At 37.4% G+C, this 27,317-nt stretch overlaps 1 protein-coding gene across 6 annotated transcripts in view; it reads left to right on the plus strand.

Annotated features, from left to right (window-relative positions):
- sptan1 (spectrin alpha, non-erythrocytic 1) overlaps positions 1-27,317 on the plus strand; it is an 82,165-nt gene that overhangs the window by 45,618 nt on the left and 9,230 nt on the right. For 3 of the 6 annotated variants that reach the window (XM_028808591.2, XM_051932384.1, XM_051932385.1), the window contains 23 exons: positions 251-342; positions 422-566; positions 785-966; positions 1,245-1,344; positions 1,551-1,748; positions 2,020-2,166; positions 2,248-2,351; positions 2,850-3,012; positions 9,966-10,097; positions 11,907-12,044; positions 12,133-12,237; positions 12,507-12,715; positions 12,977-13,097; positions 14,898-15,019; positions 17,695-17,827; positions 18,322-18,420; positions 18,570-18,729; positions 19,233-19,309; positions 20,798-21,007; positions 22,045-22,341; positions 24,565-24,677; positions 25,275-25,292; positions 25,426-25,488. In XM_028808591.2, coding sequence (XP_028664424.2) covers positions 251-342; positions 422-566; positions 785-966; positions 1,245-1,344; positions 1,551-1,748; positions 2,020-2,166; positions 2,248-2,351; positions 2,850-3,012; positions 9,966-10,097; positions 11,907-12,044; positions 12,133-12,237; positions 12,507-12,715; positions 12,977-13,097; positions 14,898-15,019; positions 17,695-17,827; positions 18,322-18,420; positions 18,570-18,729; positions 19,233-19,309; positions 20,798-21,007; positions 22,045-22,341; positions 24,565-24,677; positions 25,275-25,292; positions 25,426-25,488 — 3,128 coding nt within the window. The remainder of the gene's footprint in view (positions 1-250; positions 343-421; positions 567-784; positions 967-1,244; positions 1,345-1,550; positions 1,749-2,019; positions 2,167-2,247; positions 2,352-2,849; positions 3,013-9,965; positions 10,098-11,906; positions 12,045-12,132; positions 12,238-12,506; positions 12,716-12,976; positions 13,098-14,897; positions 15,020-17,694; positions 17,828-18,321; positions 18,421-18,569; positions 18,730-19,232; positions 19,310-20,797; positions 21,008-22,044; positions 22,342-24,564; positions 24,678-25,274; positions 25,293-25,425; positions 25,489-27,317) is intronic. The other 3 variants (XM_051932386.1, XM_051932388.1, XM_051932387.1) reach the window with 2 other exon arrangements.

A 27,317-nucleotide genomic window follows, 5' to 3' on the forward strand; every position in this document is an offset into this window, starting at 1 on the left:
ATTTTTAATGTGAAGTTTTGAGACTTAAGAATAAATACTAGTTACATTGGGTCTTTCTTGTGTATAAACAGATCTTGCAAATCTTCTAATTTATGGATTTATCCCAAAGACGGTTATTTAACTTTCCGGATCTTCAGATGTTTGAAAGACTGTTCTTTTGTAATTTGCATGTTACTATTATAGTGGATTGGAATTAATCATGCAGTTAAATAAGAATATAATAGTCATTATGATGTTTACATCCTATCAGGAGCTCAATGAACGCTGGAAGTCCTTACAGCAGCTTGCAGAAGAGAGGAGTAATCTGTTGGGCAGTGCTCATGAAGTGCAGAGATTCCACAGGTAAAACTTCTGCTGAAGAGTAGTATTGCCCTTTTTCATCATTCGGCAAAAATGTAACTTTGCTTTCCCAAATGTTTAGAGATGCTGATGAAACCAAAGAATGGATAGAGGAGAAGAACCAGGCTTTAAATACAGATAACTATGGTCATGACTTGGCAAGTGTTCAGGCCCTGCAACGAAAACATGAAGGTTTTGAGAGGGACCTAGCTGCATTGGGAGATAAGGTGAGGAAATCTTTCTGGAAATGTGAACGGTGGTGCAGTATTCCAAAGAGCTTATTAAGGAGCGTTCAGATACTAAATCTGTGAAGACCACTACCTAAAAGAGACTAATAACATCATCATTGTTACATTTTGGATGTTACCAGACTCTTAAGTTTACGGTAGCAGTTCTTTCATGCGTGTTTTTTTTTTCTCTCATTCTTTCTTTCCTCTTCTTAAAGGTAAATTCTCTAGGAGAAACCGCTGATCGTTTAATCCAGTCCCATCCTGAGGCAGTGGATGATATCCAGGAAAAATGCACAGAACTAAATCAGGCTTGGAACAGTCTAGTAGGACGAGCCAACCAGCGCAAGGAGAAGCTGGGAGATTCTCATGACCTGCAACGCTTCCTTAGTGACTTCAGGTATCCAAATATTTATTAACTAAATTCTGTGTATTTTAAGAATTAATATTGTATAACATTCACTCCTTGTTTGTAATTTTTGTAGTAGAAATCTTTTCATTTTGAACATTTAGTGAATTTAAAAGATTCAGATTGTGCTTTTTGTTTTGGCACGGTCTCTGGTATATTTTTGTTCATTAACATGAAGAGCATATTTCTTTTTCTACATGTAAATAATTATATGATAAAATGATGTGATAATCCAGTTGTTGAATTCTTGCTGCTTTATTCCTTACTAGGGATCTAATGTCCTGGATTAACGGAATTCGTGGCCTTGTCTCATCAGAAGAGATGGCAAAGGATGTTACTGGTGCTGAAGCTCTATTAGAAAGACACCAGGTAATTAAATTTTCCTGTCAATAATTGCATAAATGTGCTGGTTTTGAAAATATTTACCACTATCCCGTGTATTTTGTTGTTCATGCATGGGAAGGAAACATTTTTCTGTTGTCTTTGTTGTACTTAAAGAAGTCATCTTAGTTTAATGATATAGTTGTATCCTTGAAGTGCCGAGTATACTATTGTGTTATTTCCTGATGTATTAGGAACATCGTACAGAGATAGATGCCAGAGCAGGAACTTTCCAAGCCTTCGAGCAGTTTGGGCAGCAGCTGTTAGCTCGAGGACATTATGCAAGCCCAGAGATTAAGGAGAAACTAGAGCTTTTGGACCAAGAGCGGGCAGACCTGGAGAAAGCCTGGGTACAGCGCCGGATGATGCTGGATCAGTGTCTCGAATTACAGGTATGGAGATACTACAGTCATTGTAACAGTGTGTTATCTGAAATTATTTCCTAGCACCTGGAATAAAACAAAGTGGCTTCTGTGCAAGATTTTAAGTTGGAGATGAAGAGTAACATACTTTTGTTGGATTTATTGTGTAACTTTTAATTTAGTCACATGTTAAAAGTGCTAATATTGAAATTGCATAAAAATAAACCATTCAATAGTTCATAGATTATCTATTTTATGACTTTCTAAAATGCAAAATTCTGATTTTCTTCCACTTTTTCAGCTTTTCAACCGAGACTGTGAGCAGGCTGAAAACTGGATGGCTGCTCGTGAAGCTTTCCTTGCTAGTGATGATAAGGGAGACTCACTTGACAGTGTGGAAGCTCTGATTAAGAAGCATGAAGACTTTGACAAAGCTATTAATGTGCAGGTATGCATCAACCAGGTATTAATCCTAATGAGGTCCACAACAATGCTGTTTTACTAAACCATGCTGTTCTTACTTGTACAGGAAGAAAAAATTGCATCCTTGCAGGCATTTGCAGATCAACTAATTAGTGCAGATCATTATGCTAAAGATGACATCTCCAGTCGTCGCAATGAAGTTCTAGATAGGTGAGAAGCCATTATGATGTTACTTTGCTTTTAGCTTTTATTTCTGAGTATGAAATAGATAGATAGATAGATAGATAGATAGATAGATAGATAGATAGATAGATAGATAGATAGATAGATACTTTATTAGGTGGTGTCTGAAATTAAAAATGTTTTATCAATGACTGTTATTATAAAAAAAATTGCCTTCAGTTGTCTTTATTTAGCATAGTGCTGCTTCTAAAGTTAAGCTGGTATTTTTGACACTTCTGCATAGTGAATTTTAATGAAATTCCTAGTGGCTCTACTTGCATGGATTTCTTCAAGAATTGTAAGGTTTCTGTACAGTTGCTTAGGTTCAATAGAGTTTGCTGTGAATGTCATATTTACCCTGTAACATTATGTAAGCTTTAGTCAGGTTCGTTCTTTATTTTATTCTGTCCTACTTGACTCACTATGACTTGTTTTAGATGTGTGTGTAGTGCATCATGTAACATCATTCCATTCTTTGAATTTAAGGTGGCGCCGACTGAAGGCTCAAATGATTGAAAAGAGGTCCAAGCTGGGAGAGTCTCAGACCCTCCAACAGTTTAGTAGAGATGTAGATGAGATTGAAGCTTGGATCAGTGAGAAACTTCAAACTGCCACTGATGAATCGTATAAAGATCCAACAAATATTCAAGTAAGTGCACAGTTCCAAATCCTGCTTCTATCTTTGCAAAAATGTTTGTAATTTACAGATCTGTCTTTACAGTTTACTTTTGTATTAATGTCTTTTGTGTCAGAAAGCATAAGCATCCATTTAAATTGGTCAATATGCAGTCTAGGCAGGTTCTAGCAAGGAGATATAAATGTATATAGAAAAATTCTTTCACACAAATGGTATTACTTAGGGTTAATTTTATTGTTGAAACAAATACAATGCTCTCATTCAATTCAAAATGTTATTTTACATCAAATCTGAAAGTTTAAAACAGGAAAATGGAGTTTTGTCTTTTTCAGGGTGTGGAATTATTAGGCAACTAAATTACAAATAATATTGACCAATGTATCCCCCTTCTTTCAATACCTGCCATGAGCCTCCCATCCATAGAGTCTGTCAGTTTCTTGATCTGTACACAATGAACTTTTGCTGAAGCATAAATCATAGCCTCCCAAATGCTACTCAAAGAAGTGTATTCTCTTCCCTTGCAGTAAATATCACGTTTGAAAAGAGACCCACTACTTCTCAATAGGATTTAAGTTAGCCGAGGAATAGGGCTAGGCTATTATTTGGTCATTTGCTGGCTATCTAAGCATGGAGTACAGTAATCCCTCGCTACTTCGTGGTTCACTTTTCGTGGATTCACGACTTTGCGGGTTTTTAAATACAAGTGATTGCCCGCCTATCGCGGAAGTTATGTTCCAGACCCATCAGCAACAGGAGAAAATCCGCGATATAGAAAGACCATATAAATAAACATTTTTATAGTTTAAGCCTTAAAATACCCATCCCACATGCTTTAAACACATGTAAACTTATAAAACACACTTTGTTAACACATATGATATGTGGATGTCGGGCTAAGGATATGAGTAACATCTCACTATTATAAAACATTTTAACTTCACGCAAGACAAGACAGTGAGACAGGAAAATTGGTGATGTACAGGCTTTTAAATTATTGATACGCAGAGCGACAAGCAGCACAAAGCCAGCGCAAAGTCCAATTCTCCTTAGCGTTCATTCAGCTCGCCACCCCCTTGACAATGTGAAGTGGCAGGAGCGTACTGCGCCTCCGGGGAGGGGGGTTTGAGCGAACGTGTGTTCAGCCCTCACACACTCCTCCTCCTCCTTCCAAACGCGCAGAGCGACAAGCAGGCATTTTGGCAGAAGCAGCACAAAGTCCATTTCTGCTCTGCTCAGAGTTTCAGCTGCCCCCCTTCACAAAGCGAGTGCAGACACATCGACGTCTGATCGCTGCGTGCAGTGTTGGTCTGCGGTGTTTAAGAGCATAGGAAGTGTTTATAAGAGCGTGGGAAAGGTTAACGAGAGTGAGAAAAGGTTTATAAGAGTGTGGGAAGGGTTTATAAAGCCTTAAAATATGTATAAATAATAAAATAAATATAGGTCGCTACTTCGCGGATTTTCACCTATCGCGGGGGGCTCTGGAACGTAACCCCCGCGATAGGTGAGGGATTACTGTACCTGCATGCTTGTGATGGAGCATTGTTCATAAAGGTCATGGTCTTTTTGAATGCTGCAGATTTCTGCCTGTACCACTACTTCAAGAAAGTGTCTTCCAGAAACTGGCAAGTTTGGGAGATGATTTTCAGTCCATTTTCAACCCTAAAATGTCCAAATAGCTCACCCTTAATGATAGAAGCTCACATCAGTACCCATTCCCCAATTTCCTGGCTCCTGACTTGTACTGGTGCCCTGTGTTCACATGTGATCCAGCCTTGAGGCCACCTGTCTTGTCCATTAATAGTCATTCTTATTTTATCAGTCCATAAAACCTTTGAAAAATCAGTCTTCAGGTATTTCTTGGCCCACTCTTCAGACTTTAACATGTGAATCTTGTTCAGCCTTCTTTACCTCAGCCATATTTCTGAGCATGTGGCACTCTGTAGTTCTGGACACACCAGGGTAAGTTGTAGTTCTGGGATATAGTGGCATTAGATATTAATGAGTTCTCAGTAGTTTAATGTTTAGAAAAATTAGTCTTTTGTGGTTAATTTACACCTTTTCTTTTACACACCTTTTTTTGTAACCCTGATGATTATTTGCAACAAAACATTTGATTGTCTTGTGGTCATGCCACAGTAGTGTAGCAGTTTCCAGAACACTTTACCTGTCTGAAAGCATTTTTACCATATTTGACTTTTCAGTATCAGTATCAATCTCTTTTGTAGCCCATTTTACTTGAGGTAATGAAGTTACCTAATAATTATGCACACCTTAACTTAAGATGTTAATCACTTTAAGCCACACACTCAATTAACAATTCTATATCCCCTGAAAATGAGTACATCCAGTAAGCATTCAGGTTTATATGCATAGAAATAATATGAGAATAGACTGACTTGCCTAATAATTGTCCACACGGTAAATTGCTGTCATTGAGCTAAATGACTTTGTTTGTGCCTTGTAGTAAGCTCATCTAAAGTACAGTAAAGCACACACAAGTTATATTGATCCATCCAGGTTTCTAATATGAAAAAGAAAGAATACTAAAAATTGGTAATTTATCATAACTTGATCCTTTAGGAAATGTATTTAGATTCTCAAAATAACAACATAAAATTGCTATAGAAATTTGAGACCAGTGGTGATTTTGTTTATTTGAAATTTGTGCATACTTCATCCCTTCATTATCTTGTACCATATTTACTTATCCAAAAGTACTTAATACATTCTTTTCTGTATCTGTTTTTAGCTGTCCAAACTGCTGGTAAGTTATTAGTGTATACTAACTCAAGGGATTTACATATTGTCTTTGTCTGTCACAGTTGTGCCTACAGCGATGTTAAAATTATTTTGTTTATTTCTTTAGTAAATTAGGCCCTCTATTCTGTTACCAGTTGCTTGCTTTCCATGTACATTTGAAACTTTTTTTTCTAACACAATGCATTTTTAAATAACTTCTCATTTTTTTAAGTTGCAATTGCAATTAAAGCTGCTGGGTTGTAGCTTTCATTTATTTGTTTTGTTTGTAATAGTTGGCAATTTTTGTGGCTATCAGCAATATTTTTCAGCAAAGTCTTTCCACACTGTGCAGTCTTCTCCTATGTATTATGCACATGCACACATGTCCTGTTGAGCAGAATGCCAAGCATTGTTTGTACTCGGCCACATTGTCTGCTTGTTTTTCATTGCTACCACACTGTATACCAACCCTTTTTCCCTTTGTATGAGTTTCCCATTTGTTAAATGTTGTGGATTCAGAAAAGCTTTGAAGTAGGGGTTTGGATTTTTTTTTTTTATTACACAAAGACAAAGAGATAGTAGTTACAATAGTTCTCAAAACGCTTTGCCAGCCAGATTGTCCAATATCTGTCATTTGCAGTTAAACAGTTAATAACAAGTAATATTTCTGCATTAACAGGTCATTATTATCAAGCACATCCACCTTTTTCATTTTAGTTGGTAGCTTTTCAACAACTGCTTAACACTAAAAGTCACACAGTTGAGAATTAAAATGAAAATCTAAGTTAGTGTAATGTGCAGACATTTTAGGAAGCATTCTGACACTAAATGTATTTGAAACGGTCTAATCTTATTTGGCAATTTTTAGGATATAGTAATTAGAGCAGGTAAATGAGAAGCTGGATTAATATCCTTCAGTTTTAACTGAAAGTCACTGGACTCTGGTTTTAATCACTCAGGCTGCTAACAATGAAGAATACTTTTAGCTACATATTTTAATATTTTGGCCAGTTATTCCAATATTTTTGATTTTGTTAGACTTTCTTTCATTTATTTGCTCTACAATAAATTCTGTTGTAACTGCCAGTTGGACATTGCTTTTGGCAGGTGTTGCACAAATGTTTTATTACATGTGAAATTTGGTTCCATAAGAGTGTCATTGCCATTACACAGATTTACAGTTTCCTTATTCAGAATATTTCAGAGAATGACATTATGGATTTAGCTATTGCAGCACTTTATTTTTTTTAATAATATTTTCAAGAGCATTAACTACTGCAATAGCATCATTTATATCATTAGAGAATGTGTATTTGGTGACCTCTTGAAAAACACTTGAAAGATTACATGACGATCCACAAACAATTGCAGATCTTTCACAGTGCTCGGTGTTTGTCATTTTGCAAACTTTTTAATGTTTTCCTCTTCTTTCACGCAGTTGAGTAGTGCACCATTAATTTAAGTATTACTTGAAAGAGTCACTAATCATTTTTAAATTCTATTTTATTTGAAGACTAAGATCAGCAGTGACCCAGTTCCTAGTTGTTATGTAAGAAGAAATGCACAGAAACAAATTTATATCTAAAGCCTCAATGTTTGTCATTAATTTTTCAGTATCTTAAGATGCACACATAGCTACATACATATATGTTTATATATTTCTTTTTCTTTCTTTAAAATGAGATTGCAGTTTTATTTAATATAGTAAGACATTATATATATATATAAATACAGTCATATGAAAAAGTTTGGGAACCCCTCTCAGCTTGCATAATAATTGACTCTACTTTTAACAAAAAAGATAACAGTGGTATGTCTCATTTCCTAGGAACATCTGAGTACTGCTGTGTTTTCCGAACAAAGATTTTTAGTGAAGCAGTATTTAGTTGTATGAAATTGAACCAAATGTGAAAAACTGGCTGTGCAAAATTTTGGGTCCCCTTGTCATTTTACTGATTTGAATGCCGGTCACTGCTCATTGCTGATTACTTGCAACACCAATTTGGTTGGATGAGCTCGTTAAGCCTTGAACTTCATAGACAGGAGTGTCCAATCATGACATATAAAGGTATTTAAGGTGGTCAATTACAAGTTGTGCTTCCTTCCCTTTGACTCTCCTCTGAAGAGTGACAGCATGGGATCCTCAAAGCAACTCTCAAAAGATCTGAAAACAAAGATTGTTCAGTCTCCTGGTTTAGGGGATGGCTACAAAAAGCCATCTCTGAGGTTTAAACTGTCAGTTTCAACTGTAAGGAATGGAATCAGGAAATGGAAGGCCACAGGCACAGTTGCTGTTAAACCCAGCAGGTCTGGCAGGCCAAGAAAAATACAGGAGTGGCATATGAACAGGATTGTAAGAATGGTGACAGACAACCCACAGATCACCTCCAGAGACCTGCAAGAACATCTTGCTGCAGGTGGTATATCTGTACATTGTGCAAATTGCGCTGAATCGTAGAACAAAGAACATCTGTATGGCAGGGTGATGAGAAAGAAGCCCTTTCTGTACTCACACCACAAACAGAGTCGCCAGATTCATTTTGGAACAAAGTGCTTTGGACTGATGAGACAAACATGGAGTTATTTGGTCATAACAAAAAGCGCTTTGCATGGCAGAAGAAGAACACCGCATTCCAAGAAAAACACCTGCTACCTACTGTTAAATTTGGTGGAGGTTCCATCATGCTGTGGGGCTGTGTAGCTAGTTCAGGGACTGGGGCCCTTGTTATAGTCGAGGGTTGGATGAATTCAACCCAGTATCAACAGATTCTTCAGGATAATGTTCAAGCATCAGTCACAAAGTTGAAGTTATGCAGGGGTTGGATATTCCAACAAGACAATGACCCAAAACACAGTTCGAGATCTACAAAGGCATTCATGCAGAGGGAGAAGTACAATGTTCTGGAATGGCCGTCACAGTCCCCTGACTTGAATATCATCGAAAATCTATGAGATGATTTGAAGCAGACTGTCCATGCTCGGCAGCCATCAAATTGAACTGAACTGAAGAGATTTTGTATGGAAGAATGGTCAACAATACCTCCATCCAGAATCCAGACACTCATCAAAGGCTATAGGAGGCTCAACTAAGTATTGATGTAATATGTCTGTTGGGGTGCCCAAATTTATGCACCTGCCTAATTTTGTTATGATGCATATTGCATATTTTCTGTTAATCCAGTAAACTTAATGTCACTGCTGAAATACTGCTGTTTCCATAAGGCATGTCATATATTAAAAGGAAGTTGCTACTTTGGATTTTTGTTTCTCATTGGCTGAGCTTTCAAAGAATTAAGAGGGGTTCCCAAACTTTTTCATATGACTGTATATAAATGGCATATGCATATATTAAAGTAAACTGAAATATTAAAAGATTTAATAAATAGGAGAGAGTGGCTTAATTATCATAAAATATTTGGGCTAAACCCATTGGGAACACTTGAAATGTGTCTGACTTGAAGCTGTAAGTCTAATTCCGTAGTTTGCCGTGTGCTTCAGAAGAAAGAGCTGACAGCTTATCCAGTCAAGAACTTAGAACCTCCAGGTCACTATAAATACACAAACCATAGAACAGACTGTTGGGTTTGTTACCATATGAAATATGTACACTTTTTTGCTTTGTGTGTGCTTTTAAATTGCAAGTGTGGAATGGCTTAATATGCTTCTGCAGTTTGTATTTTTTTGGTAATGCTTATTTTAAACTGTGCCATTTTGTCAGGCATTTTATCAATTGTATGTTTAGAAGGTTTTTTTCAATCATATGTTATAAAATATAGTATTTAGCAATAGGGGAAATCAACAGATTAAAGAATATGCTTATGGATACATGGTATTGATATTTGTAGAGCTTCATTTTTATCAGGGGTATACAAATAAAAATGTGGCAGTTAAAGTAAATAAATTAATTTAAGGTTAGCAACATCAGAGTTAAGATAGTTTATGTTGACAGAGACAATTGCTACAGTGGGGTATGTAAACAGGATCTGGAGCAAGAATAAAAAATAAGAGAAAGAACTTGCAGGTAATACCATTTTTGTTTTGTGTCAATAAATAATGATGCTGCTATCATAATAGAAAAAGGCAAGGTGAAGTTCAGTAGTCCAGACCTAAGTAGCGGTTCATAGGTTTTATTATAGTGTTACCTAGCTTTGAAAAATTACTTTTGAAAGACAGCGCTGAGTTTTAGTGTCTCTAAATATATTTATTTTTATTTTTTCCCCATACAGAGCAAACATCAAAAGCATCAAGCATTTGAAGCTGAACTTCATGCAAACGCAGACCGAATCCGAGGTGTTATTGACACTGGCAATGCATTAATACAACGTGGTGCCTGCGCAGGGAGTGAGGATGCAGTGAAGGTACCAGAAAATTTCCAGAACTGTTTTATTCAGTAAATATGAATCATTTAGACTTGGCTTGCTGATTTAAATTATAGAAAAGGATAAGATTCCTTCTAGTTATATTAAATACTAAGATGTAAATTTGCATTAAAGATAATTTAAAATATTAACATAGCTTTAGTAATTTCTCTTCATTGCTTCAGGTTTAAAACCAGGTTACAGTTTACAGTCTCTTATTTAACTTATTCCCTATGCATGAATAGATAGATAGATAGATAGATAGATAGATACATACATACATACATACATACATACATACATACATACATACATACATACATACATACATACTTTATTAATCCCAGGGGGAAATTCACATATTCCAGCAGCAAAAATATTAAATTAAAGAGTAATAAAATAAAATAAAAAAAAAATGCAGATAAAAAAACAGACAATAACTTGAATAATGTTCAACATTTACCCCCTCTGGTGGAATTGAAGAGTCGCATAGTTTGGGGGAGGAATGATCTTCTCAGTCTGTCAGTGGAGCAGGACAGTGACAAGAGTCTGTCACTGAAACTGCTCCTCTGTCTGGAGATGACACTGTTTAATGGATGTAGTGGATTCTCCATAATTGATAGGAGCCTGCTGATTGCCCGTTGCTCTGCTACGGATGTCAGACCGTCCAGCTCTATGCCAACAATAGAGCCTGCCTTCCTCACCAGTTTGTCCAGGCGTGAGGCATCCTTCTTCTTAATGCTGCCTCCCCAGCACACCACTGCGTAGAAGAGGGCACTCGCCACAACCATCTGATAGAACATCTGCAGCATCTTACTGCAGATGTTGAAGGATGCCAGTCTTCTAAGGAAGTACAGGCGGCTCTGTCCTTTCTTGCACAGAGAATCAGTATTGGCAGTCCAGTCTAATTTATCGTCCAGCTGCACTCCTAGGTATTTATAGGTCTGCACCCTCTGCACACAGTCACCTCTGATGATCACGGGGTCCATGAGGGGCCTGGGTCTCCTAAAATCCACCACCAGTTCCTTGGTTTTGCTGGTGTTCAGTTGTAGGTGGTTTAAGTCGCACCATTTAACAAAGTCTTTGATGAGGTTTCTATACTCCTCCTCCTGCCCACTCCTGATGCAGCCCACGATAGCAGTGTCGTCAGCAAACTTTTGCACGTGGCAGGACTCTGAGTTATATTGGAAGTCCGATGTATATAGGCTGAATAGGACCGGAGAAAGTACAGTCCCCTGCGGCGCTCCTGTGTTGCTGACCACAATGTCAGATCTGCAATTCCCGAGACGCACATACTGAGGTCTGTTTGTAAGATAGTCCACGATCCATGCCACCAGGTATGACTCTACTCCCATCTCTGTCAGCTTGTCCCTAAGGAGCAGAGGTTGGATGGTATTGAAGGCGCTAGAGAAGTCTAGAAACATAATTCTTACAGCACCACTGCCTCTGTCCAAGTGGGAGAGGGATCGATGTAGCATATAGATGATGGCATCTTCCGCTCCCACCTTCTCCTGGTATGCGAACTGCAGAGGGTCGAGGGCGTGTTGGACCTGTGGCCTCAGGTGGTGAAGCAGCAGCCGCTCCATGGTCTTCATCACATGTGATGTTAGAGCGACAGGCCGGAAGTCATTCAGCTCACCAGGATGTGATACCTTTGGGACTGGGGTGATGCAAGATGTTTTCCAAAGCCTTTTTTATATAGTAGTAATTGATTTTTGCTAATTTGTGTGGAGATACGTAAAGCCACAGTAATTCATGTCAAGAAATATTTCTTTTTCTAATGATGTGGCTTTTTTGCATCTTCTTCAGATTCGTTTGGACTCTCTGAATGATCAGTGGCAAATACTGGTCCAGAAATCGGCAGAAAAAAGTCAGAAGCTAAAAGAAGCCAACAAGCAGCAGAATTTCAACACAGGGATCAAGGACTTTGACTTCTGGCTTTCTGAGGTGCTTTACTGCAAGAAAGTACTTGTTATATGTCTAACTCCTGCTTTGCAAGTAATCTAAAATACTATATATATTTATATATTTTTAGGTTGAGGCTCTCCTTGCTTCTGAAGATTATGGAAAAGACTTGGCTTCTGTTAACAATCTTCTCAAAAAGCATCAGCTTTTAGAGGCTGACATATCAGCTCATGAGGTATTTGGTCAATTGAAAGTTTAGACTTTAAATAATCTTTAACTTGTGCAGTGACAGAGGAGAACTAACCTTACAACCCTCTCACATTTGGGAACCCACTGTAATAAATTATAATTTAATTGAAAATGTAATTGACTATTGTTGAAATATATTCCATTTAAAACATTTTAGGTTTTTCTAAATGGCTGTCTTTCAGTTGCTGTCATTTGAAAAAAAAATTTGTAAGGTGGGTCCTGTCCTGACTGCTCTCATGATGGTTTTATTTGCAGGATCGTCTGAAAGATCTGAATGGGCAGGCTGACAGTCTGATGGCCAGCAATGCTTTTGACACATCTCAGGTGAAAGACAAACGCGATGCAGTCAATGGCCGCTTCACCAAAATCAAAAGCATGGCTGCAGGCCGACGTGCAAAATTGAATGAATCCCACCGTCTCCACCAATTCTTCAGAGATTTGGATGATGAAGAGTCTTGGATTAAGTAAGTTTTCACCGTTTTCTGAAAATGAGGAGAGTACAATTAACATTTTTCTGTTTCTGTTGTAATCTTTAGAGCTGCATCTTTATATTAAATCAGAAATGACACAGATTTAAAAAACAATATAAACCATTGTTTTGACACTATACTGTATATAGTTAGATAATGCAATGAAAAATCTTTTAAGATTAGTTTAAAATTGTATTGCTTTAAATATTTTGGTAATGGTCAAGACAAAATTCTGCTCTTCTGCAACCTCTATAGAGAGAAGAAGCTCTTGGTGAGTTCCGAAGATTATGGAAGAGATCTAACTGGTGTTCAGAACCTCCGTAAGAAGCACAAACGACTTGAAGCAGAATTGGCAGCCCATGAACCAGCTATTCAGGTAAAGGGTGTTAGTTATACTGTATGCTAGCATGTAATTAGCAAAAAAATATATAAATATATATATAATAACTCAGTCTTTCTAATCATTAACCATCCTTGAGTGAGCTCTAAAGGAGACTTCACCAGAACAAGTTGGTGTTATTGCAGAAAAGCCAAAAATATCCTTGCAATATTGGATGTGGTCCCTGTGACCTTGATTTAGATTTTGAGAATGTTTCACTAACCTAGCGATGCCAATGTATGTACACTGATGCATAGTCTTGTCTGCATACTTAAGATATGATGGATATATTCTTTAGAAGTTGCTTTTTTCATACATAACAGGATGCATACAGTTCCTTATACATATTTGTTGGTTAACCCAGGAGTTGCCTGGAGTTCCCAAAGTCTCACATACCAACATAACCCAGCAGTTTTCTCAGGTCAAAAGTTTTCACAAAAGAAACTGGTTTCAAGTATAAAGAGGATTCTGCAAGATGGGTAAATATCTACCATCACAGGGTTTTTTCCAGACCCTTAAGTGTGGGGTGGGCTTGAGTTGGGTTGGATTAGGGCAACCAACAGTGGGCACTGGCAGCATTTTTTATTCATGCATTTTATTTTGTGCCGTCTTCAAGAATCCCCATTTTGAGATATAAAACCATGAACGTACATCTTGCCCAACTTGTTTCACTGCTACTGCTCACATCATTTGTGGAAAATAGCAGGTATGACTGCGGGGCTGTACAATTTGTCTAATGGTACAAATCGTACGCGTTAAATACTTATTTCCCCCCACTGTAAGTAGAAACGTTATACATAAACACACATGCACCAACATACAAGCATAAATAACTTCTACATACATGCACAAGAATAAAATGAACACAATATAAAAAATGAATAGAAGAAGATTTAAACACTTAAACTCATAAGCTAAAAAGCATGTGAATAAAAGTGCTTTTTTAGTAATAACTTAAAACTATTCATTGTGGGAGCCAACCTTACTGCGAGGGGCAGACCATTCCACAGTTTAGAACCAGCCACCGCAAAGGCACAATCGCCTCTTGGCTTCAACTGTGTACGTGAGACAGTATGCTGATTTGAAGACCACAGCTACCTGGCTGCCGAATATGGATCAAGAAGAATCGGCCAAGTACGGTGGAGCTGACCCATGTAGGGCTTTAAAAAGAAACACTAAAATGCTAAAATTTACCCTGTAACTAATAGTGAGCCAATGAAGAGAGGCCAACACCATAACGATGTGATCCCCTTTTTTGCTGCTGGTCAAAACTTTAGCAGCTGTATTCTGCATCAGCTGCAGACGAGACAGTGTCGCACAGGGATAGCCCAACATACAGGGCATTGCAATAATCCAGATGAGACGTGACAAAAGCGGGAATGAACTTTTGTAGGTCACTAAATGACAAAAACCGCTTGACTTTGTTAATCACCCCGAGATAGAAAAAGCTATATATATTTTTTTTTTTACCACAGCATTGATCAGTTTGTCAGATTTAAAATCTGAATCCAAAATGACCCCAAGATTTTTAGTACATGGCTTTAAGTACCAGACAAGTGCACCCAAAGTGTAAACCCACAGTAAACTTAGTACTAAAACCTTTACTTGTATTTAACAAATGTCTTTTTTTCCATACGCAAGTTATTTGAATTGACAGAGCATACCTGTGTGTTGTATATCACTTTTTATAAAAACAATAAAATGTTGAACTGAAGCCAAACTTCCAGCTCTTGCTTAAGAAGTACACAATTCTTTAGAAAACCACTTACTGTATAATGCCAGTCTCTCTTTTTGCAGTCTGTTCTAGACACTGGGAAAAAGCTGTCCGATGACAACACAATTGGACAGGAGGAAATCCAGCAGCGGCTAGCGCAGTTTGTGGAACACTGGAAGGAGCTGAAGGATCTTGCAGCTGCCCGGTAACATTTCTCAATGGATTTTTTTCTTTCTGAGTGAAAGGAAACATAATGAACTGTGAGAAGGCCTATTAGCTTCACTATAATTATGATATTAACGTTAACCTTGAATATAATTTGCAAAATTGCCGTTGTGTATTTTACATAAGAGTAGTTTGTCTTTAGATCTTAGTCTGAGATTAAAAGAGCAGAATGGCGTTATGAGCTTTTCCTATTTGCTGTATTCTCCACCCTTGCCACAGATGTATACATATTATTTAATTGACAGCTGTAAACTGGTCCTGAATGAGTGAATGTGGCAGTTCAATGTAGTATTGTACACAGTCCTGCTGTAATACGTTTCTTTTCCCTGTTACTCAATTCTGTACAGTAATCCCTCCTCCATCGCGGGGGTTGCGTTCCAGAGCCACCTGCGAAATAAGAAAATCCGCGAAGTAGAAACCATATGTTTATATGGTTATTTTTATATTGTCATGCTTGGGTCACAGATTTGCGCAGAAACACAGGTGGTTGTAAAGAGACAGGAATGTTATTCAAACACTGCAAACAAACATTTGTCTCTTTTTCAAAAGTTTAAACTGTGCTCCACGACAAGACAGAGATGACAGTTCTGTCTCACAATTAAAAGAATGCAAACATATCTTCCTCTTCAAAGGAAACAGAGAGTAAAGCAAACAAATCAATAGGGCTGTTTGGCTTGCGGTACAAAGCTGTTGAAGGCGGCAGCTCACACCTCCTCCGTCAGGAGCAGGGAGAGAGAGAGAGAGAGAGAGAAAAACAAAGTCAAAAATCAATACGTGCCCTTTGAGCTTTTAAGTATGCGAAGCACCGTGCAGCATACTTAAAAGCTGCACACAGAAGGTAGCAACGTGAAGATAATCTTTCAGCATTTTTAGACGAGCGTCCCTATCGTCTAGGTGTGCAAACAGCCCCCCTGCTCACACCCCCTATGTCAGGATCACAGATAGTCAGCGCAAGAGAGAGAGAAAAGTAAGCTGGGTAGCTTCTCAGCCATCTGCCAATAGCGTCCCTTGTATGAAATCAACTGGGCAAACCAACTGAGGAAGCATGTACCAGAAATTAAAAGACCCATTGTCCTCAGAAATCCGCGAACCAGCAAAAAATCAGCGACATATATTTAAATATGCTTACATATAAAATCCGCGATAGAGTGAAGCCGCGAAAGGCGAAGCACGATATAGCGAGGGATCACTGTATACAGAAAATGCATGAAATCGGGATGACACCGAGTTATAGTACTATAACTTCTTTTGGGGACTTAAAGCCTTTTTAAAACTTTTGCACTATAAGTGACATGAGATGTTGATTATTTCCTATACATGCAACATCTAATAATCAAAATGTATTTGATTTAAAAGCTAGCATTTGTCATTCAGATTATTGATGGTAAACATGTATACTGGAAAGCAACCCAATTCTTAGTAAATACCACAATATTCCAAATTACTTTAAAAGAGTAAAATAAAATTTTACATCAGTCCTGAAATGTCCTGAGTAGATTTAAAAATGTTGAGTACTGTATGATAAATACACACAGATTGCATTTACAGTACATGTGCTTCAATAACCTGATTATTCACAGAAACCTGTTTGCTAAAATGCCATGTACCGCAAACCCTTATTACGATTAGAGAAATCACTTTATTGGCCTCTGTGAAACCTGATTAACAGAGGTGTATTTTCCCACGAATAATCATATTATGTGGCATTGTAAAACCCTTAACAGAGTTACAGTTAAGGCTTTTGTAGTCTGTGCATGTCCATTGTACTCTGTCAGCCTGCGCACGTACCAGTTATGGGTAGAAGCATCCACAAAATACATTTCCCGAGGTAAATATTGGCAGATTGCATTAATCCTTCTCCTGGCTGAAGTGGTCTGTCTCAGTATTTCAGGAATTACTGCATTTATGTTGTTGATCTGAATGTACAGTGCTAAACTTGGCAGCGCAATCTCTAGAGCGGTAGGGTAACGCGTTAAAAGTAACTTGGATTAAGTAGTCCAATTACTTTTTAAAGTAACGACTAACTTAATGTAAAACTTATTTTATTGAAGTAAAAATACCTTCATTGTTAATTATTTCAGCAGCACTTGGTTGTAAGGCAAGAAGCAGACATATCAGATCCTTTGTAGAGCATAATCGTCCAGCCAAGCAGAAAAGAGCTTGCTGCCTGCAATCCGATAACAGAAACCTATAGATAAAGCGTCAATTTGACTAAACATGTTTATGAAACACAATTAAATTATCACAGGCATCACTCTTAATTTCTGATGGACAGCACCTGATGATGACATTTACTCTTTTTTTGCACAGTTTAATGACATTGGATGTTTTTTGGTAAGGAGAACTTCAGAAGATTACTTCTCAACGTGAATTATTAAGAAACCAGGTCTCTGTCTTAACCGGGTTATGTGTGTGCGTAAAAGAAACTCACTGACTGTAAAAAAAAATGTCACTCATACACTTAGAAGTGGTTATTCATTCATTGGTCCAAGACAAATGCACAAAGCCTGGCAAAAATGTTTTTTAGAAAATTAAATTATGAAGCAAATCATTAAATTCCTTAGCAGCCAATTTGAAAACAATGTTATTTATTCATTAAAACGGTGGAGAAAGGGACATTGCTATTTTTTCATCTCTTTTTGCCTTCTGTTGCAGTGGTCAGAGGTTAGAGGAGTCCCTGGAATACCAGCAGTTTGTGGCAAATGTGGAAGAGGAGGAAGCCTGGATCAATGAGAAACTCAACCTTGTTGGTAGTGAAGATTATGGAGATACTCTGGCAGCAGTGCAGGTAATGTATGTGTGTGTGTTACAGCATGAAGGGAGTCTCCTAAATCAGAAGCCACAGCTAGTTTATCTTCCCATACAAGTTTGTCCTGATAAAAATGTTTTTTTTGTAATCAAGTAAACTGTAACTACATCACATATACTCTCTAGCTATGTACACCTGAGTCATGCTACGTCTCTCCCAGACTACTTGGACATATAAGTTGTATAGTAAGGTGTTAATTTTTTTTTTTAACAAACAAATATTTTGTATAGTCAGTTTTATCTTTATCATACTCCATCATAAACTTTTATTATCCTGGTTGCAAGATTTTGTGGTATAAGTGTATTGACTGATTTATTATAGGATTAATTTATCAAAGGGAAGGATATTGGCAAGGGTTTGTTTTGTGCATATTGTATGAAAAAGATGATCTGGGACATCAACAGATCTGAATAAACTATGTTCAGTGACATTTCAGTTAGTTCTGGGTTTCCTTTTTCCTGTTTTAATATCAGGGGCTACTGAAGAAGCATGAGGCATTTGAAACGGACTTCACAGTTCACCGGGAAAGAGTAAATGATGTATGTTCAAATGGAGAAGAATTGATAAAGAAGGTATTCATTTGGATTTTTTTTGTACTATATATAGCACATTGTGTGAAGAATGCCATAGCAATCTCCTGTACGTAACAGCAACAATCATTCACTTTAGTTTATTCCTTAATTCAGATCTCTCCTATTTGTTATAAATGTCTATCTTGTAGAATAATCACCATATAGAAAACATCAGTGCAAAGATGAAGGGTCTGAGAGGGAAGGTGTCAGAACTGGAGAAAGCAGCTTCCCAGAGAAAAGCTAAATTGGATGAGAATTCTGCATTCCTGCAGTTTAACTGGAAAGCGGATGTTGTGGAGTCGTGGATTGGTATGTTTCTCTATAGATTTGCTTGTGGAGTATCTATTTCTAGTAAGATTTAATGTTTATGAGACACAGATTTTACATAATAATGTGTGTGTGAGTGTGTTTCAGGCATCCATGAACATTGGAGTAGAGAAGGATATAGTCAGACACATTACTTCGTAAATAAATCACACAATGAAACTTGCCAAGTTATTAGTATTGTAAATGTATTTCAAGAGATTTACATTAATAATATTCTTAGTTTGATTTTTTTTTTTTTGCACCAGATGCAGCACGGTTGAGGTGGGGTAGAGCATTTAGCCTGCAGTACTTTATATGTTAAAAATCACACATTTATCTAGATAAAGTCATGCTGAACAATTCAGATTTTTTTTTTTTTTATAACTTTACTGAAATCCTTTACACTTCTTTTGATGACCATAAACCTGACATGTTCAGCTTGAAAATATAGAAAAGTAAGAGAGGCAAGTGTAGAGATAAAAATATATTTTAAATGTTGTTGTCAGGTGAGAAAGAGAATAGTTTGAAGACAGATGACTATGGTCGGGATCTCTCCTCTGTTCAAACTCTGCTTACAAAACAGGTAAGAGTTACAAACTTGGTTTTATATATACTGTGGACCTTCTGTATTTTTGCTTTTATTACTGATGTCCTTTTCAGTAATGCTGTAGGACTGATAAATATGATTTTCTTGTACTGTAGTAGAGATTCTAACAGTCCAGTATAGCAGGGGACAGTTGACGATGGATGTGTGATTGAAACACCCTGTGAGCAGCTTTCTGAAAGCAGTGTGAAGTTTTATCCTACCAGGTCCCTAATACAGGCAGGCACAGGACAGCACGTACATCCAGACAGAAACCGTAATCCAAGGTGGTCAAGTCATAATCCAATTATGTGTATGAGGTGTATTCACAAACGGACAGATTATGCCAGTCCCCTCAGCGTCTTTTCGGTTTCTTTTTAAAGGATTTGCCTGCTCAATTATCTCATCTTCCCAGAAGTACCTGTGCATCCCTAAGCTGTCCAATAGTGTTCTGCTGCTGGGGCCACTGGGAGAGATGTAGGACATTTTAAGTAGTGCTGCTACAAGCTTATAAACAGTGTAATTTTTGTTTTATTTAGAAAAACACTGCAAGTTTTTACGTTTATATTAAAACCTACACTTTTCTGAAAACATTAGCCTTATAAGCCTGTACTTAACATACAAGTAATTAAAAATCTACAAGTTGTAAATGTTTTAAAAAAAAAAAATAAATAAAGATTAATAATGATTGTATTACAGACATGGAAGGCTTGAGGACATTGTTGAAGAAGCAGGAGATATCAACTGCGCAAAAGCATTAGGGTGATTTTGATGGAAGCGTGTCCACAATTTACTTGCATTTACTGATTTTACAATAATGCCAGCAAATAGCTTCTTAAATTGTTTGGCTTGAAATTAAAATGAATACAAACTAGAGAAGTTATGTTTCACTTGATATCCATTATTAGTATTGCTGCTTCTTAGGATTCTTGCCCAGGGTCATTATTTGGGCAGCATTTATCTTTCAAGCCACACAACAAAATAGACACATACTTGCCTCAACCCAAAGGCAGTTGTCCCAAAACTACTGTTGCTAAGAGCAAAAATTGTCCGATTTGCTTCCAATGATGTGGCATCGCTCAGAATAGAGAGACCATCCAATGAAATAGCTCTTTGGAGATTCACAAAGCGTGTTGTAGTATCCGTTAAGTGTGTATTCTTATACCCCTGCTCATCATTGACATTAACATTTTAATCATTGTTGGTTGATTACATCTTTCCAATGTAAAGTACTGTGGTTCATTTTTAAAATTTTATTACCCCCAAATTCAAAAACTACTGGACTGTCAGATAGTGTACAAATAAGGGAAGTGTTACCACAGTGAGCCAGTTAACTGTCTACTGGCTCAGGCCTACTCAAAACTGGGGCCTTTTCTGTAAAGAAAAAAAAATGTGTGCAGTGTGTTGTCCACAGGGGGGTGTCGTATTTATTACGTTTTAAAAGAGCTTGCTTCCAATGTTGTGGCATTTGCTTCTCTCTTCTTGCAGGAAACATTTGACGCTGGACTTCAGGCCTTCCAGCAGGAGGGAATTACCAACATCACTGCCCTCAAAGACCAGCTGGTGGCTTCTAAGCATGTCCAGTCAAAAGCCATTGAGACACGTCATGCGGCCCTGATGAAGCGCTGGAACCAGCTTCTGTCAAACTCTGCAGCCCGAAAGAAGAAACTTCTGGAGGCTCAGGAACATTTCAGAAAGGTGTGTAGGATTATGATATTTCATACAGTTTAATGTTCATTCTTTGCTTGTAGAGCACGGAGTCTCTAATAGATGTGAAAGGAAACAAATATATAAAATATATATAAAAAATAAATGTTTTTATATGTTGTCAACTATTAAAAAAAATAAAAGGTGGAATGAAAGCATAGTTAAAGATGAACAATCCAATCATATATTGAAAATGCCTGCGCCTGTTTTAAAACACAAGACTTTTATTATAACAGATGTGGTGGTGATTTTAGTTATCATATGCATCCTTGGATAATAGATCCGTCTTTATTTTACATAACACATTTTACAGAATATTAGATCACAAAGCAGATTTCAAGATTTTCAAACTTGTGTAATTCAATGTAATATTTTGCCTTTCCACTTTTTGATTTGTACTTGTAAGCCATGATAGCTAAAATTATACAAATCTCACCGTCCATCTTTAAAGGCAGGCAAGTTCCTAGAAGGGGTGAGCAAAAAAATTACATTTTCCCTCTTCATGCCTAGCTGTCTGCTCCTTGTAATCAGAGTAGCCACAAATAAGCGCTCAACTTCAGACGTTACTGTTTGACATCATATGTTGCCTTGTGTTTGTTTATTTTTTTATCAAAAACATAGCTAAGGTCTGATTTATATTTAAAAAGACATTTGTAAATCCCAGAGTTAATTTTACATTAGATGTTTATTGTTAAAGTATATTACAAAAAAGTGCATAAAATGCACTTTTATTAACAGTTGCAAGAATTAATTTTACTTATTTTTTTTTTTGCCTATATTAAAAGTTGATTTTTCAATATTTTAAAATGTCCATTTTGATCATCAATTTCTTAAGTCACAGCAAGTAAATACAATGTAAACATTGCTGTCCCACCAACATTCGTACCCTTTATCTTTGAATTAACCAGGTTTGGAAATAGATGGATGAATGAGTTTTGTATATTAAATTAATGAGGTTTTAGTAATTCTGGAAAGGTGCCAATTCATCTTAAGTGGTTTTAACAAAACTGTTTCCCAATCATGTAAAGGTGGAAGACCTCTTCTTGACATTTGCAAAGAAGGCATCAGCATTTAACAGCTGGTTTGAAAATGCAGAGGAAGATCTGACTGACCCTGTACGCTGTAACTCTCTGGAGGAGATCCGTGCCCTGCGTGATGCTCACGAAGCTTTCCGCTCCTCCCTCAGCTCTGCCCAGGCTGACTTCAGTCAGTTAGCAGAACTTGACCGACAGATTAAAAGCTATCGTATGGTTTCAAACCCATACACGTGGTTCACTATGGAAGCTCTGGAAGAGACTTGGCGAAACCTACAGAAAATAATTAAGGTGAGTAGGTTTGCCTTTGTCGTCCGATATGTGGAATAAAAAATTGAATAAACTGCCACAACATGTTAGAGATGCCCCAACAGTAGAAGCTTTCAAATCAAAATTTAAATTGTTCTTATTTTTCTGTGCATTTGACTGATTATGTATTGTGCTGCTCTATTAATGAATTGAAATGCTGCTGAGTCACCATTTTATGTACTTCATTTTATGTATTGTTTTAACTTTGTGTTATTTTACTGTCACTCTAGCTCACAGGTGTCAAACTCCAGGCCTGGAGGGCCGCAGTGGCTGCAGATTTTCATTCTAACCATCTTCTTCCTTAATGACCGGTTTTTGCTGCTAATTAACTTCTTTTGCCTTTATTTTAATGAACTCAACTCCCTTAGTTGTCTCTTTTTCCTTAATTAGCAGCCAAACAATAATGAGGCACGAAACAAGCCGGCACATGACCAGCTGTGCCCATCACACAATATCTGAAAATTAAGAAAAGTGAAGGTCTTGGTAAGGCTGATCTCTCAGGTCACCAAAACATTTTGACTGTGTTCGTAGAAAAAATAACAGTTTTGGAAATGTTTGCAGTAGCAGAATGAGAGCAGCAACGAGCCATAGTATTAAATAACGGGTTTAGTTAACGGCAAGAATCAACTTCTCATTAAAGTGATTGGTTGGAGTTTGAAGCCCCAGTTTAGCTGGTCATCTGTTAGCTCGTTTCACATCTCATTTCTGTTTGGCTGCCATTTAATGAAGAAAGGAATCAATTCAGAGGACTGAATCCTTAAAGAGTGCTATTAAAATGAAGGGGAAAGACGTTAATTAGCAATGAAAACTGGTCACTGATTAGGAAAAGGGTTAGAATGAAAACCTGCAGCTGCTGCGGCCCTCCAAGACCGGAGTTCGACACCCCTGCTCTAGCTGTTATTTGGTTGTAGATAGATAGATAGATAGATACTTTATTAATCCCAAGGGGAAATTCACATACTCCAGCAGCAGCAGCAGCATACTGATAAAGAACAATATTAAATTAAAGAGTGATAACAATGCAGGTATACAGACAGACAATAACTTTATATAATGTTAACGTTTACCCCCCTGGTGAAATTGAAGAGTCGCATAGTGTGGCGGAGGAACGATCTCCTCAGTCTGTCAGTGGAGCAGGATGGTGACAGCAGTCTGTCGCTGAAGCTGCTCCTCTGTCTGGAGATGATCCTGTTTAGTGGATGCAGTGGATTCTCCATGATTGACAGGAGTCTGCTCAGCGCCCGTCACTCTGCCACAGATGTCAGACTGTCCAGCTCCATGCCAACAATAGAGCCTGCCTTCCTCACCAGTTTGTCCAGGCGTGAGGCGTCCCTCTTCTTTATGCTGCCTCCCCAGCACACCACCGTGTAGAAGAGGGTGCTTGCCACAACCGTCTGATAGAACATCTGTAGCATCTTATTGCAGATGTTGAAGGACGCCAGCCTTCTAAGGAAGTATAGTCGGCTCTGTCCTTTCTTACACAGAGCATCAGTATTGGCAGTCCAGTCTAATTTATCATCCAGTTGCACTCCCAGGTATTTATAGGTTTGCACCCTCTGCACGCAGTCACCTCTGATGATCACGGGGTCCATGAGGGGTCTGGGCCTCCTAAAATCCACCACCAGCTCCTTGGTTTTGCGGGTGTTCAGGTGTAGGTGGTTTGAGTCGCACCATTTAACAAAGTCCTTGATTAGGTCCCTATACTCCTCCTCCTGCCCACTCCTGACGCAGCCCACGATAGCAGTGTCGCCAGAGATCTTTTGTATTTTATTTTTTTATTGTATTTTATCCTTTTCATGTAAAGCACTTTGAAATGTCTAATGGTATGAAATGTGCTATATAAATAAACTTGGTTTGCTTTGTTTCTGCTGAAGCAGTTGCTAAACACACAGCAACGGCAGCCACCGACTCTTTAAGAACACCAGCGTTGTTGTGGTCCCGCCATATTGGCTCTTTTGAGGTGTGTGTTGGCCTCTTGTTCAGAGTTATTCTGATACTCCAAACTAATCAGAGCTTGAGCAGAAAATTTAAAATTGCTGGTGCCAGAATCCAAAAGGGTTTACACAAACCACAGTTCTATATACTGTTGCACATTAGCAAGTGTGAATTTATATATTCATGATTTAGGGGTCTGTTTCATTGGATTTTTTTCAAAAGTGGAAAATTGTCCATATCTGAATTTTTCCCACTATTTTAACTGCTCAGGAGCGTGAATTAGAATTGCAGAAAGAGCAGAGGCGCCAGGAGGAGAACGATAAGCTGAGACAGGAGTTTGCTCAGCATGCCAATGCCTTCCACCAGTGGTTACAGGAGACCAGGTGAGAGCTGTCCGCCTTTACAGTATGGAGATAATGAATTTTATGGATTCATCTTTTTGATAGTCTCTTGAGGGGAAAAAAATAATTTTATGGCCAGGTAGATGTTGTATATTAATGATGGGAGACTTGGCTGACTTTGTGTTAGAGAGAGTCAGGCACCTTTTGTATGGTGTGATAGTCAGGCCTGAGTTTAAAGAGTTGACCTGTCTCTCGACTTCTGCTTGTTCATTAAATTGTAAGCAATAAAGCTGGTGACATGCTGTAATTCATTCTCGCCGCTGTGCATATCTGAATGCACGTCCTCCATGTTGCTACCACTGTTTGCATGATATCGATGTGTGTGGAGTTTGATAGCTTAGGCAGCGTAATACTTCAGTCTCCCGCTGTCAGCAAGCCAATCAATTGTCAAAATGGAGCTCCGTGTCATTTGAATGCTTCTCTTATCTTCTACTTTCTCAATTGTAAAACTGTGTACTGTGTATTTATTTCAGTATTATGTTTGTCATGTGCTTTGTTTGTTTTTAATAATGTTGTTAATTTTCTCTTTTTCTTCTCTGCTTTCCTGCTGCCTGATGCTTGGATCACTTTTGTTAACAGGACATATCTTCTGGATGGGTTAATATCAATTTTCTTTATCAACTTATTTTAGAAGTGTTCAGAGTTTTTTTTATGAGTTTCTTTCTATCCATTCTGATTATCCGGGTTTTCTTTTGGTATTCATGGCCTTTCTTTCCCCTTCTCTTGCTAGCATAGCCTATCGTCGGGTCATCCGTGTCTATCAATATGAAGTTGGTGATGATTTGTCTGGAAGGTTTTTTCCTTTTGTTTTCTCTTCTGGTTTAAATGTAAACCCCACCCAGGGGTCCCCCCACCTCAATCACTTTAGTGTAAACCTCTAATGGATTCTGAGTTTCTTTTACTAACCTTCACTCGAGTTTAATCCTTGATTTATCTTGCTTTGTATTGTTTACCACAAGTTAAGGCTGATTTAAAATAAGAAAGTATCGATTTATAAAATAGGTGGGCTGTTAATCATTTAAAAATGCCAAACCTGGGGGTAGAAACTGTCATGTGTTTGAATATTTTACCATATGTACTTGTAGTTCATAACCTTTTACATTCTTTACTGTACAAGTCGTCAGAAAACACTTCAGTTAAATTTAAAAAGCACAGCACACACAATACACTGCGGATACTGGAAAATCTTGCTTATATTTTTGATTTCATATACTTTATTAATCCCCAAGGAGGAAATTGTCTTTTTGCATGACCTTTTGGAGTTCAGAGTGCAGGGTCAGCCATTGCACCCCTACAGCAATTTTCAGGTTAAGGGTCTTGCTCACAGCCCCAGTGGAGTAAGGACCCCTTCTGGCAGTAACAGGATTTGAACTGACAACCTTCCAGATATCAGCGCAGATCCTTAGACTCCGAGCCACCACTAACATTCCAACTTTTAGATAGATAGATAGATAGATACTTTATTATACAGCATTTTATGTTTCAACTTCTTAGTGTATGATGACATTTAATGTCTTTTTCTTTCACAAGCTAAGATATTAGAACTTGATAAGAAATTAATGTCAGAGACTGATATTAATGGCCAAGTCCGGGGCGGATCTATGATGACACTAACAAAGCTTAACAGCGTCAGGGCCCCTAATCCTGGATGGGTCTCAGAAGCGACTTTAGTCCACGATGCTTAAAAATTTTAGGTGTCTACTGCATGAGAAGGGACTTTAAAAAAAAATATTAATTACACAGAGCAATTCAAAACAAAATAATAGTTAAATATCAAAAGTTTATTAAAGAATCATGTGGGGTAGCTGTAAAGAAAAACAAATTCAAATTAAGGATGTTTCATTCTAAATATATTTAATATAAATAATTTAAAACACTTAACATTTATAACAGAAATTAATCTTTATTACAATTATTGGTAACACTTTAGGTACTGCAATATTTAATATAAATAATTTAAAACACAACATTTATAACATAAACTAATCTTTATTACAAATATTGGTAACACTTTAGTTTATATTACTGCAATATTTAATATAAATAATTTAAAACAGCAATTTTATTTATTTTTTTAATCTGAGTTATTGTGGTTCCAACATTTATAACAGAAATTAATATTTATTATAATTATTGGTAACACTTTAGTTTAGGTACTGCAATATTTAATATAAATAATTTAAAACACTTAACATTTATAACAGAAATTCATCTTTATTACAACTATTGGTAACACTTCAGTTTAGGGCTAATACTAAAGTGCTTCTATTGCTCACTTACTACTCTGTCTAGCTACGGGTCATCATGACATTTATAAAACATCACTAAGGTTTTTCTTCATCTCCGCAATGTGACCTGCTAAGAAAACTTCACTTTGCAGGGGTCCGAGTTGGCTTAACCAAGACACATTTCTCTTGATATTACATATTTTGTACAAGTATGGTGAATTGTTCATATTAACAAGTAATTTTCCCATCATGCCAATTTGCCACACTGCACAGACCAATCTACTGATGTTTTGTAAGTATTGTGAAGTCCATAAGAGGCCTTTGTTAAGGTCTTGTTGTATAAGAATAAATGAGTAATAGATGCACTTTTGCACTACCTAAACTAAAGTGTTAC

The sequence above is a fragment of the Erpetoichthys calabaricus genome, chromosome 9 (assembly GCF_900747795.2).
Source record: "Erpetoichthys calabaricus chromosome 9, fErpCal1.3, whole genome shotgun sequence".
Lineage (NCBI taxonomy): Eukaryota > Metazoa > Chordata > Cladistia > Polypteriformes > Polypteridae > Erpetoichthys > Erpetoichthys calabaricus.